The sequence below is a fragment of the Pristis pectinata genome, chromosome 5, assembly GCF_009764475.1.
Source record: "Pristis pectinata isolate sPriPec2 chromosome 5, sPriPec2.1.pri, whole genome shotgun sequence".
In the NCBI taxonomy this organism is placed as follows: domain Eukaryota; kingdom Metazoa; phylum Chordata; class Chondrichthyes; order Rhinopristiformes; family Pristidae; genus Pristis; species Pristis pectinata.
The window spans coordinates 38,974,259-38,988,839 of NC_067409.1; the positions used below are offsets into that span (position 1 = coordinate 38,974,259).

The following is a 14,581-nucleotide window of genomic DNA, read 5'->3' on the forward strand; positions in this document are numbered from 1 at the left end:
TGGAGACACAAGAGAGTGCAGATGTTCCAGTCTGAAGCAAAAAAAAACCCGAGCTGCTGAAGGAATTCAACGGGTCAGGCAGCATCTGTGGAGACAGAGGGATAGATCAATGTTTTGGGTTGCGGTCCAATGCAGGGTCTCAACCCAAAGTGTCAACCATTCCTCTACTTTCACAGATGCTGCCTGAACCACTGAACTCCTTCAGTAGTTTGATTTTTTTACTCCAGGCATTAACTTTCTTTGCCTGCTGCATAAGAATGTAGGGAAGTATTGATCTAGGGCAAGTTACATACTTTCTTGACTGATTTAAGGAAATATAACTGCTGCCTTAGATCCTTGTATAAATAGGTGTTACATGAATATATCAGCATTAGACTTTTTAATTTCTTACCTGCACTGCCATGATGGTGCTGATGTCCTAAAATTTCTCTTTCACTGCTCAAATCTTTATATCAGTTTTGGTTGAGGCTAGTGAAGTAAATTTTAAACTCGTAGCAATTAGTTTCCTTACAGTGATCAACCAATTTACCTCCTGTAATACATTCCTGGAAAACATACAGTAGTTGAAAATTTTCATTTGTGTCACTTATTGGCATCAACACAAACTAATTGCCAGAGTTCTTATTAAATGAAGTAGAAGATACTGATTAGTGCTATCTGATCTCCCCACAAACATGAAAATTATTTGTGTGTATTTGGAAATACGGCAGACTTATTTCACTACAGTGAAGCTCCTGTTTGGTGAAATTTAACATTGCGGGGAGTAAGTGACCTCAGCTTGGGGTGTTAATCATTTTATTGGAGTGTCAAGGTTAAATAAACCGTTCCAAATATAGCAACCAAAGTCTGAAACGGGCAATGTGGATTCTGATTTTAAATACTGATTAAGATTTAATTTCTCTGTCTCCCATTTAAGATTTCTCTAATAAAAGTAAATGATGTGTGGCAATTTGGTCAATAGATCTCCTTTGTTTGTTGACAAAGTGGACTCATTTTAACTATAATAATCCCTTTTGTACTATATCTCAAGGGGTTTCATAATGATTTACCCTGTGCATGCTGTTAAGTATAAATTACGATAATGGTTTGCTCTATGCATACTGCTAAATACGAATTACAATCATGATTTTTCTTCTTGACGTTCAATTAAAAAATGCTGAAAATTTGATATGCTTTTATTATTCCTTATACTATTGGGTTATAAGGGAGTACACTTGTAGTTAGTTCCGCTTCTGTTTTACTGTGCTTTTAATTAAAAGCTATTGTATTATTTAAAATGTCACATTTGGTCTTTCCTTCTGCAATGTACTTGTACTTGAGCAATTTAAAGTAAGCTCTTCATCAAGTACTTATTGTTCTCTTTTCCAGGGGTGTGGGTTGCATTTTTGTCGAAATGATTCAAGGAGTTGCTGCCTTCCCTGGAATGAAAGATATTCAGGATCAATTGGAGCGAATATTTTTGGTCAGTATTTTTTTAATCCTAAGACTTTGTACACCATTAGGATATTAAGTGAAGGAACTGATGTACACATATGTAATGATGGTTTTAACAAGGTGAAACCTATGGCCTCAGTTTTTGTGAGTAGGTCCAGCTACCTGTTTTCCCTGAACTTATTACTTCCAGGTCCAGAAGTCCAGCCTTGCTGAAGCAAGATCTGATGGGGAGGTCCTGAGCAGCATGAGGTTGCATGAGTGGGCCAAACAAGACCAACCTATGAAATTCATCCAGATGTCTTTTGGCAGCTGGCAAACAACCTCCCCCACACCCCCCACAGTTTTGCTATCTGTCAAATCTATCAGAAATGATCAATGCTTCTTAATGTTTGAAATGAAATAAACTACGAAAATAAAATAACTTTAAAAAATGTAATTTTAAAAAATTATTAACAAAACATAAATAAAAATGTAACTTATTCTTTCTGTTCTCAGCAAGCTTCTGCTCCACCTATTGAACTCCAGTGGTGGAGCACAACTGGGAAATCACTGGCAAACTTTGGTCAGCAAATTCAGAGCTGTTCTATTCACGTAGGTTTCCCCAAAACATGCTGGCACATGTTCAGAAGTGCTGGCAGTCTCGTGTAGAAACCAAACAAAATCCAGGGCATTATTTTGGCTTTGAGTATTATTAACTTTGATATTGCATTTTGGTCATTAATTACAGGTTGCAGCATTAAAATATATAGTGCGGGATAAAAAATAACCAGTAACAATGGTAGTCATTTTTATGTTCAGGAACAGTGACTTTTTGTAGTCTTTCCAAAACGGTCCCAATTTCAAGCCACGTTGAACAATGACAAAGCTTAATTATTGTGTCAGCCTTAGCTCAGAAGTAGCATTCTTAAGAGTGCTGCTTCTGAGCACTTGCACTCTCGGTATAAACGTACATATAAAATACTTATAATTAAAAATATTAAATACATTCTTTCAAATAAGGAAACTTATTATTCTTTCCAATGACCCTATAATCCCCAAAGAAGTCAATGGGCTTTCACACCTTGCACTGGGTCTAACCCAGGAGCAGATTCCGCAGTGTGAATGCTTCTGCTCCTCCATTAGACTCTATGGAGTGGAGGGTGGGCTGTTCAGCATGGAGTACAGCTGCAAAATTGCCAGCTCCTTTTCCCAGTAAGTTTAGAGCACCAAATTGATGCAAGAGTACCAAAACAAGCGATCACATGTTGAGATACAGCGGCAGTTATGTGCAAAAATGCTGGCATTTTCTGACATATTGCAGGAGGTTAAGAAGGAGGTTAAGGGCGGTACGGTAGTGTAGCGGTTAGCGCGACACTATTACAGCGCCAGCGATCGGGGTTCGATTCCCGTCGCTGTCTGTAAGGAGTTTGTACGTTTTCCTGTGTCTGCATGGGTTTCCTCCGGGTGCTCCAGTTTCTTCCCACATTGCAAAGACATACAGGTAGGTTAATTTGGATTTAAAATGGGCGGCGCGGACTCGTTGGGCCAGAAGGGCCAGTTACCACGCTGTAAATAAATAAAATTTAAAAAAAAAATGGGATCTTGTTTGGTCCAGTTAAAGGAAAGAGCAGTTTTTTTTTCAGTTTTTAGAACAGCTGATTAAATGGGAAAAACTTAGAATTAAAGTCAATTCTTTTCCTGTTATGTGTTAAGAATGACTTGGAAATTATTTGAGATAACATATATTATGCAGATTGTGATACAGAGATTTCTTGAACAGTTTGATGATGTTATCTGTGATTATGGTTCCTTAAATTCACTTTTATAGATTTAAGACATCAAAGAATGACAAAAATGGTGTGATTCCCAATGATATGATACACAAGTGCTGTTTTTTGGATATTCTTACAAAATATCACGTCAAGCTTCACCTGAGGGCAAGTGCATTGAGTGAGACTGATTTTTTTTTTACTTAGCTGAAACATAACTTTAATCTGATCAAAAGTAGACAGCTTGTATACGAGTGTTATGATTTGAAAAATCCATTGGCATTGTGAATCTTTAACTGTTACAGATAAGAGAGGCTATTCTGCACATTCTTTCAAAGAGCTATTATCAAAACCCCAGTATAACACCCAATTCTGAAATCATTGCCCATGTTGGTAATTCACCATGAAAATAATATATTATTTTCAAGACCTGTATACACACACAAACAATTTCTTGCTGGAGAAACTCAGCAAGGTAGGCAGCATCTTTGGAGCAAAATGAACAGTCAACACTTCAGGTCAAGACCCTTCATCTGGACTGAAAGAAAGAGGGGAGATGGCCAGTATAAAAAGGTGGAGAGAGGGCCAGCAGGTATCTGCACAGGGTGGAGGGAAGAATGGAGGGAGAAGCAATCAATTGAACACAAATACCATGTAACCTTGCTGGGGCCAAACTGGGAGGCCTGGAAAAGGATCTGGAAGCCACATGGGACAAGATGGCAGTGAAGACAAGTACCCAAAGGACACATGGCTGTTGTAGCGAATCTGGGTGAGCACATGGTTGAAGAGACCACAGAGGGGGAGCAATGAGAGAGGGTCTCGCAGAACTCCCATCGAAGAGAGGAGGAAAACGTCTTCAAAGTAGGCATACCTTGAAGGGACTTCATACGGAAGACTTTATACTGACTATCTCCCCTCTTCCTTTCAGTCCAGATGAAGGGTCTCTACCCAAAACATCGACTGTCCATTTCCCTCCATAGATGCTGCCTGACCTGCCGAGTTCCTCCAGCACTTTATATGTTGCTCCAGATTCCAGCATCTGCAGTCTCTTGTGTCTCCATTTAACTCTTTTGTGGGTGTCCCCTTTCCAATTGGAAATCTCCCACTCCCCCCCCAGTATTTCTTTATAATTCAGCCAATGTTCCTTCTCCAACTCCTTCTTTTATCTAAGATAATGATAATTACATGCAGTATTAAATCTGTAGTCTGTCCAGAGATCAATATAGTTTGAATATTGCATCCTATAACTGTTTTGGCTATGTCATTCAACATCATGTGGATTTTTTTCAACTGGTTGCAAATTCTCCCAAATTTTTTTAGCTGCATCAGGTACTTAGACTCTTAAATTGTTGGTCCAGTTCGATGGCATACCTGTAGGACTTTCAGTTTGGTACTTATCAGATTTTGCAGGTGGGGGCTCTGCTTTCAGATTGTACAGCAGAAGAACTGTGGTTATGATTGTAAATTTGAAAGGAATTGCTAACCATATACAGTACAGAAGTCCATCAATCCCATACAGTGTATACAAGATATTTTTGTTGCTGGGAATTTACAGCCTGTTCCTTTTCTAGTTTTTAATAATTGTGGTAACCTAGTGTAGCACCATGAAGTTGTAGCCCTTTCATTGGTATTTAGATTATCTATTATAAAATGGTTTCTCTGCAATCCAAGGTAAATGACTGATTGGAGGTTGCTTTCTGAATACCTGTTAGCAAGTTTGCTTTCAGTGCCTATCCACTCTGCAGTGATAGTGATTCTTTTATCATGCTAGGCTTAGTTAGGGGCTTTGCATTGAATTGAACCTTGAATTTCTGAAAAAGCAGTTTGTCCATGTTATTGGGTTTCACTTGTTACAGACTATCCCTGGGTTAAGAACACTCAATTTATGAACACCTGTGCATAAGAATGAGCTCCCATAATATTAAATTCAAAAGTCCTATGTTCGTATATACATTTGTTCCTACAAAATGGTAGAACTAGTATTCGCTCTCTTTCCGCTGCCCTCCCCCTCCCCAGTAATTGCTCTTTCAAATCAGTCTTATGTACTTTTGATGCCATTCATTGCAATATTTATGAAGGTATGGTTTATCATAGTGAGTGATTTTTGTTTATGGACAAAATTGTCTTGATATCTGTAAATATGGAAGCAGTTACCCGGGGATAACCTGTACATTGTTCTCTGTTTTGGAAGTGAAGGAGCATTTAACAAGCCCATGTTACAGCAGACTAAGTGTAGTACTTTGTTCCTGGACCTGTTTAATAGCAAATACAAGTAATTGTCCTACCACTCAAAGTTGTCAAAATTTAAAAGAAAAATAGAGTTTCATAATTTTGTTGCTTCCTTCTATTATCCTTTAATTCAACAGACCATTTTTTTTTCATTTTGCTTGCCTATGTTGAATATTAATTCACGTTGAACTGCCTGGAAATAGCCTGTCCCCAGCCACCCTGCTGATACATGACACAAGGACACAAGAAAATAGGAGCAGGAATAGACCACCCGACCCCTCGAGTCTGCTGTGCCATTCAGTATGATCATGGCTTATTTGCCTTAGACCTCAACACTTCTGTTCCAGTTCCCCATAGCCCTCAATTCCCCAATCTTTCAGAAATTTACCTTCCTCTTTAAATACCCCAAATGATCTGGCCTCCATTACCCTCCAAAGTAGAGAATTTCAGAGAGTCACTGCTCTCTGTAAGAAGAGATTCCTACACACCTCAGTTTTAAATCACTGCATCCCTATCTTTACCTTCTTGTTTGAGACTTTCCCACTTGTGGAAACATTTCAGCATCTACCCTGTCATGCCCTCTTAAAGTCAACCTCATTCTTCTAAATTCCAAAGAATACAGACACAGTAGACTGCAGGTGCTGGAACCTAGAGCAATAAATAAACTGCTAGAGAAACTCAGTAGGTCAGGCAGCATCGAATAATACAGATTCAACTAACTGACTCACCATCTTTATTTGCTTCCTGCTTCTACCTTTTGTGATACTTAGAGTCAGAGGGCTGAGAAGCAGAAGAGAAGGCACCAGAGATTTATTATTGACTAAACTATTATTTTAAACCAAAACAGAAGGGAAAAGCTGGGTACTGGTTAGAACAAAGCATTTGCATATTATAGACCCTTTTTACAAAAGAATTCTGACCTTCATACAATAGTAATCTAGAATGAGCATGTTAATTTCAGAATTTCTGCATTATGCACTGACTTGGGGTATAAAACATCAAAGTGTGTTGAGACTAAACATTTAAAAATATGGAGAAGCTCAGTTAGGTTAATTACGGTTAAAAGATATTTTAGTGGATAATGAAAAGTAATCCATTTAAATATGCATAATTTGAAAGGGTAGGTCAGAAGAATTTGCAAGAAATAGAAACCAGACTTTAAAAATCTGTCTGCAGTTTAACAAGGCAACTAATAATGTATAAGCATTGTTACGCATAGTACATGAAGCAATGTATGATCTAAGGGTGTGCTGTTAATCTTTAGAATGCATGACTGAGTAACGCTGTTTTCAATTTATCACTATTCCCTCTGGCAGCATATTGATACATTGGAAAGAGTATGTAGGAGAGGAAAATGAGGGTAGCCTCAAAAGAAGAAGTGTGGGAGATCAAGAAAATATAATTTAGCAATTTTTTTGGAAGCATGAGGCAATTAATTATATGATGATGAGATTGGTAGTATGTTATAAAACTGATGCAAGGTTTCCATCAAATGTGTACTTGAAAATATGTCCCCTCTGGGTGCACATTTTTTTTAAAAAAAAGTAAATTGCCTCTGGCTCCCATTGTTCCTTGTGACAAGCAAATATGTTCAGTCATCTCAACATAAATGGAGCCTGATTTCAGAAGTGATAGCTGAAGTGCATTGTAAATTGAATGCAACTTGCTTTACAAAATAATTCTTAAACATGCATTTCTTTCCTTCATAAAGCCAAGGTCTGTTGATGCCTCAAGTACAAAAGTCATCATATTCAAATTGCTTGTAGCATGCACCTCACTATTTGAAAAATAACAGGATATAGAGACACTAGAAAAGCTGCAAAAATTATTCAGGAGGCCGGAACCAAAACCACATCACAAAAAGCTGAACATGCAGGGGATGTCTTTTCTTGAAAAGAGGAGACTGACAGGTGATCAAGTAGATTTCTTCAAAATTATGAATGTGTTTATTGGGATGAAGAAGGTGTTCTCACTTGTGATGGAGACCAAAACTACAGAATCAGGTTTAGTATCACTGACTTGTATGTCGTGTAATTTGTTGTTTTGCGGCAGCAGTACAGTGCAAAGACATAAAATTACTATAAATTACAAAATAAATAGTACAAAAACAAAGGAATAATGAGGTAGTGTTCATAGCCCGTTCAGAAATCTGATGGTGGAGGGGAAGAAGCTGTTCCTGAATTGCTGAGTGTGGATCTTCAGGCTCCTGTACCTCCTCCCCAATGGTAGTAATGAGAAGAGGGTATGTCCCGGATGGTGAGGGTCCTCAGTGATGGATGCCATCTTCTTGAGGCAGTGCCTCTTGAAGATGGCCATTGATAAAATGTGGCACCTATGCCAAGAATGGAAAATCCAGAAGAAATTTCACTCGAGTGGTAAGAACCTGGAATTCATTACACTAGGTGAAGCTGAGGCAAGTAGCCACGCTCCATTTAAGAAAAAGCTAGATCAACGTGAAGAAAAAAATGAATAGATGGTTGTGCTAAATAGTGCTGGGGATGAACAGCTGTACAGGGGGCTCGTTTATTACATTTATACTGTACCAGGCTAGTTATTATCCATGACATATATGTGCAGTACATTCCATGTAATTTAGAATAACTGAAGTCTGAAGTTTAGCACATTAGAAAATATACTGCAGTAACTTCATTAGTATCATGCTAAATTATGGTCTGATTATTGTACTGTTTATATGCATTGTGTGTCATTTTTTGGATTTGGAGGTATACTCGTATGCCTTTGTGTTTGGCTGGTTTAAAGTTGTAATATTAGATATGAATATAGTGGCAAACAATGTCTTTTTAAATTTAATTAATGCTAACATGCGAGTCATCCAGATGTTGAATTAAGCATTCTTATACAGCAATGAGTTAATAAAGAAGAGTGAATTATGCTTTAATTTTGTCTCAGGGTGAATGAAGACATGTATGCTTAGTAAGAGGTGGCAGAATACTGCAGAGATCACACTATTAAGTAAAATTATTTTGATCTGAAGGTTGTTTTGCAATTTATAAATCTACCTCGTCCTGTGCATGTGCATCAACACATATTTGACAGTCTTGTTTAATCTATTTGACTCAGTTAATGGGATATGCACCCCTGGAGTGAAGTTCAGCTAATAACCTACCTGTCCCTTTGAAGTTACCACATAGGTATTTACTGTTTGAACCTAGTTAATCGTAGCTGCTTTGAATCATGCAGATTTCAAGCTCCAAACTGGATGATTTGAGGAAATTTTGAAGTACAGTTATTCAACTGCAGCAAAATGTGATCCCTCTCTATCTACAACCTCTGATCTACTTTGAGCCACATTAGTGTTTGTACCCTCAAATGAACTCTCACTTAAGACTACACTGTCAAACTCCCAAGTCAATCTCCTCAAGCTCTTTCCCCACCTATAAAGTTTTTGTCCTGATTCACAGTAAAGTCCTTGCCCTCTTCTAACCCAGTCATTCTCCATCCTAGCTCCCTTGACTGCAGCTTTGATTGCTGGTGCAACATGGTAGGCTTACTCAGCATTATCTGATCCGACTGGACCTTTTAAAGGTTTTCTGTCAGAGTCTGCATTTATACCCTGGAATCAAACTAATCGTTGATTATTTTCTCTCCTAACAACCAGCTCTTAAAATCTCTCTTAATTGCCTCTGCGTCCTTAACTTTAAGAGACAAGTGAAAAGATGGCCTTAATGTGGCTGTTATCACAAAGATTGCAATTGGCGCTTCTCAGCTGCCACTACATCATCTTACCTTGAAAATCTCTGTAACCTCATCTTGTTTGACAACATTCTTCTGTTCCTGTAATTGCAGCTTCTTTTCATAGCCATGTACTAGCTGATAACATAAGTAGTTTAATCTCCTTGGATACTATCCAATTCTTTCAAAATCCAGATTATTTCTCTTTCCTTAAAAATCTCAGCTCTCTGGCCTTGCAAACACATAGGAGTGCAGCAGTTACCACTATTGCCTCACCATTCCAAGGAACTGCTTTTGACCCTGACCTCAGCTGCTGTCTCTGTGGAGTTTGGACATTCTCCCTGTGACTCCCTGGGCCTCTTCTGGGTGCTCCAGTTTCCTCCCACATCCTAAAGACAAACTGGTAGATTAATTGGCAGTTGCAAATTGTGCCTTAGCAAAGGGAAGTGGCAAAAGAATCAAAGGGGAGTGTGATGGCATCTGAGAGGGAGTATGTTGCAATAGAAATGGGATTGTTCTTCTGGGAGCCACTGTAGATTTGACAGGCTGAATGGTACTCTGTGTTGTGATAAATAAATGATCACCTACTTTCTCTAGCCTCCCTTCTCAAGACCTCCAACATTTGTACCTTTCCTTCAATTCCATGTTTTCGTTTTTGCAACTGAGAGTCTAACCCTGCCATTGCACTGCAACACCCCAAATTAAATCCCAAATGACATTCAAAGATTGTAACTCTGATCCTGTACACCTTTGTTTTTATATTGTCTTTAACCTCTCTGCAGCCTTTGTTAAAAGTGATTTAATAGCAGACATTGTTGGATTTTTGATAAGTGATGGATGCTTGATACAAGGTTCTCTTTTTTTAAAAAATATGGATATTTTAGATAAATGCGGGATTTAATCCAGTTGTCGTAACATAGCAAGCTTTTATTATTCCTCCTAGGTTTTATAATGTTCATATTTTAATTAATAAACAAAATAAAGGAAAACATTGAAGTAATGATGAAGATTCATATCTGCAGAATTATCTTTCAGTGAGAGATTACTTTAAACTTTTATTTAAAACTCTTTCACTGCTTTTTGGAATGTAGTTATTTAGATAGAAACTCTATTGTATTACTCTAGTTTAAAAAATATTAGTGAGTAGATTTTTAAAGAAGTTGACTACTTTGCAAGCAAAATAAAATGTACGTACATTGTTTATAAATCTCCAGCATGTGGACAGCTATAGTCATTGCCCAGAGAATTCTCTATTAGAGAAACAGCTGCTAGCAAACATTTCTTAGTTAAACTGGTGACATAACTGATTAGGATGTCTTTCATTTGACCAAACCATTGCCTGGCACATCACAGGATTAATCAAAGCCGTAATTAGTTTGCTAACAAGATAAAATAGCTAAAAATGCAGGGAGAAACACACTGGTATTAAAGGTGATGCATAAGTGTTTCCAATTCAATTAGATTTCCTTGTGGACTGCCGTTGTGTACCAGACTCTGTCGTTTAGTTCCTCCTTAACAATAAGGTTCACAGTCAGTTCCTCCATGAATGTCCCAGCTGAGAGAGGCCAGTAAATGTGTGTTACTAATGTTGCAGCATTCAGAATGAAAATAGATGTTTCCATGTTTCAGCAACTCTGATAATCATGAAGGAATGTGAAGTTAGAGAGGTCTCAAAGGGAAAAATATCCAGGCATCGATGAAAGCTTAAAGAACAGATCAGAGCTTTCACTGCAGATTTTTCATGGTTCTGTGGTGCAGTCACAATTATCCCTATAGAAATGACAGAAGGAGGTAATGCACAGATTTAAGTCCTACTTTGGGGACTTGAGCTCATATTTCCAGTTGATACTGGTGTGACACAAAGGGAGTGGTGTACTGTCGGAGATCCAGTTTTTTAGAAGAGAAGTAATAGGAGCCCCACCTGCTCTCTCTCAAGTAAATCATTTTGAAAAACCCCTGTGACCTGGGCAAAATTTATTCCTCAATCAAGATAACAAAAACAGTTTATCTGGTCTTTGCTGCTTATGGGAGCTTGGTTCCACTTTCATACATCACAATGGTATCTATACTTTTAAAAACTTGGCTGTAAAGTACTTTGTGGACCTGGGGCTGTGAATTTAAATTCTGTTAAAATTGACAATTCAGGAATGAAAAAAGAACAAATTCCCTTCTAATAAATGTACAAGAGATGTTTCATTTCAGAACAACTATGATTTCTTGTGGTGGTCTAATCAAGGTGCCAAGTTTGTTTAATCTGTATTGATTTATCTATTTAAAAATCCCTGTTTTGTTACATTGCTGTCCATGGCATGATCTCTTTTTAACTGGGAAGAAAGGTCAAACTGACTGCCATATTTAGAGTGAAGCAGAGATTGAGGTCTTGCTCTCTGATTAGAGCTGGTAAGGATGTGTCCTTTACTCCTGTACTGGAGATTTATAGATATTATCCAAATATGACAACCTGTGTCTTGAATGGGTGAGATCAATGGACCTTGGCATTGTCCTCTGTGTGTTCTTATTGTCAATGCAGTGCTCCATCTACTGACCAAACAAGAACTTAACAGACACGCTCAAATAAATGAAATGTTAACTCATATGGGGATGCAGTAAAACTAGTTCCCTGTGTGCAGCAGCGCACTAACTTCGGGTTACTTTACCCCTCAAAGTGTATGTTTAGTTTTAGAATTCAGATTTTCTCTTTTTTTTAAATCAGTAATAGAGATGTATCTTTTTCATAATATTTATGACAAGTTAAATCAAATAAGTAACCGATCCATTCAGGGTTTTTCAGTCCTGGTAAGATCCCTGGTAAGATCCAGGCATATACTTGTATAACACAGAAGAAGGCCATTCAACCCCTTGAGTTCATGCCAACTCCAGGGGAGCAATCCCTATCCCTGTAACTTGTTCTCTCTCATATATGCTCATCATCTTCCGTTTGATAGCTTTGGCCATTATCTCCACTAATGTGGTACTTACAGTAGCCAGTTAACTTATCAGCATGTCTTTGAGATGTGGGAGGAATTCAGAGCATCTAAAGGAAACCCACACAGTAATGGAGGGAAACTCCCAAGGGCTGTGAGGCAAAAGCAAATAGTTTGGCAATATTTGTTGACGGGAAGATAGCAACGGGAATATAAAGAATTAAATTTCTTTGGGGGAGATTTGGGGGGGGGGGTGGAGGCAGGGTTGATGGGCATTATGGGGACACTGAGAATGAAGAATATGTTAACAAAAATAGTTGGGAAAAACTTGAAAGATCTTGAATTATGGAACAAGAAAAAAATAAATGATAGCAAATATTTCATTGCTAAATATACATTTTTTTCTCATCTAAAATTCTTTGGGCTGCATGTGAGATAGAACAACTTGCATTCTTCAAGTATTTATCTTAATTGGTAATATATGCAATCTATTGTTAACATGATGCTCCATCAGTGCTTCAGAAATAGTGCACATTTCATCCATTTTGTTTGTATTATTTTTATTTTGAAAAAATACCATAAATCATTTAAAGGAAAGTTTTAATTGGAGCTAAATATCAAAAAGAAATGTTTAACTAGATATGTGGACCAGGTGCAGTCGGGGAAACTCTGCACTGAAATATAAAGGAGTGAGAGAAAGATCAGCAGCTCATGTATGTAGGATGACAATAGTTATACAAGAGTCCTTCACACAAATGTGCAGCATGTATTTACCAATGAGTGAGCTAAAAGCCCAGAGTTCAATAGAAGCTTGGATACAGTTTGGGAGTGAGAGGAAGCTAACCAGGCTAGAGAATCTTAACAAAGGTTATGGAAATTGGGGAAGGAAGGAAAAGTTGCAATAAAGCTGAGAGAACTATCAGAGTAAAATAGAAGATTTTTGGTATTCACTCGGTGGAAGAATACAGATCCACTTAAGAGCAAATAATTGAAGACCCTGAAGGTTGTCTACAAAGCTCCTAAGAACATTATTGTATCCAAACAGAGATCAGGAAGGCATAAAAAGCAGTTGTCACACAGATTTGGTGAAGCAGAGCAGCTCTAGCAGTAAAGCCAATGATTTTATAGAATGTATTCAGGACAATTTTTTGAAATAAATTTTTTTAGAAATGAAAAAGGAAGAGGTCGTACTAGATTCAGTGTTAAGTACAAATCTGAATTAATGTTTCAACGTTAAGTGAGCATCATGAAAATAATGATAACAATATAATTAAATATTGCATTTGAGAGGGCAAAGAGAATATTTTAAACAAAGTTTTAAATTTAAATAGGCCAAAATTTAAAAGAATAAGCCGTAAATTGATGAGATTAACTGGGCTGAACTATTAATGGGGAAGGCTGCAAGTAAACAATGGGGTGTTTTTAAATATTTGGCATAGGCAAAAGATCCACTCTTATAGTTATGCAATGCCAAATGCTTACAAATGAGGTAAAGTACAACATAAAGCTGAGCAATATGGAAAATTGGAAATCCACTAGAATGAGAGATTATAAAAATCAATCAAGGGGAAGACACAAATGTGTGGTGCAAAAATGCAAAATGGAAAAAAAACTTCCATAGTAAATGAGGTAGTAGTAAGTGTTTTTTTTTGAAAATATTAAAGAAAATGAAAGTGGTAGGGTGGAATGGATAGATGCAGATGACCATAATGAACAAAACGGAAATGGCAGACTTGGTGAATGAATATTTTGTTTTTGTTTATGCAGCAGAGGAAGCTAAATGTTAAGAAGTTGGGGATATGATGTGAGTAGTGTGGAATATGGTGGGTTCAATGATTGCAAGTGTTTTTAAAGGTAATGGAGAAAATACCACTTAAGGCAGAAAAACCTCTGGAACCTGATGATCTTCACCTCTCAGGATATTGAAAGAATTGCAGATGTAATGGTCTTAATTTTCAGATTCTTTAAGATCAAAAAAAGTTGTATTTTTGACTGGAAAGTTGTATGTGTCATTCCATTGTTTGAGAAAACAGAAGTCAGATAACTACAGATTTGTCAAATTAATATTAAATGTGGAGGAAGTTTCTAAAATCTTATCAGAAATGATGAGCATATGTATCAGCCAATCAGAGAGAGTTGACAAGGATTTGTTAAGGGTGGATTATTTCTGACCAAGAGGAAAATGTTTATTGGTACAGGCCATCTTGATTTACAGAAGACAAGGTTCCAAGTAAGAGATTATAGCAAGAAATGTGTGTGCAGATTTGGAAGTAACATTATGACATGGAGCTGATCATAGGTTGGGAGGTAGGAATGTGGAAATTGGCATTAAAGGTTTATTCTTTGGTTGGTATGTGACAAATAACGTTCCCTAGGAATCTCTACTGGAGACTCAGCTTTCTCTATATAGGAACCATCTTTGTACAGATGGAAGGACGAGCTTCCAAATGTACATGGATTAAGTGGTGTTCACCATGGGGAAGTTCAGAGTTATCCCCCTCCCCTTGGGTACTATCTCAAGAGTTTAGTGCCAGGTCTGAGGTCTTGATCTTC

At 37.5% G+C, this 14,581-nt stretch overlaps 1 protein-coding gene across 8 annotated transcripts in view; it reads left to right on the forward strand.

Annotated features, from left to right (window-relative positions):
• cdk14 (cyclin-dependent kinase 14) overlaps positions 1-14,581 on the forward strand; it is a 477,589-nt gene that overhangs the window by 259,185 nt on the left and 203,823 nt on the right. For all 8 annotated transcript variants that reach the window (XM_052016680.1, XM_052016686.1, XM_052016679.1 and 5 more), the window contains one exon: positions 1,369-1,462. In XM_052016680.1, the coding sequence (XP_051872640.1) occupies positions 1,369-1,462 (94 nt within the window). The remainder of the gene's footprint in view (positions 1-1,368; positions 1,463-14,581) is intronic.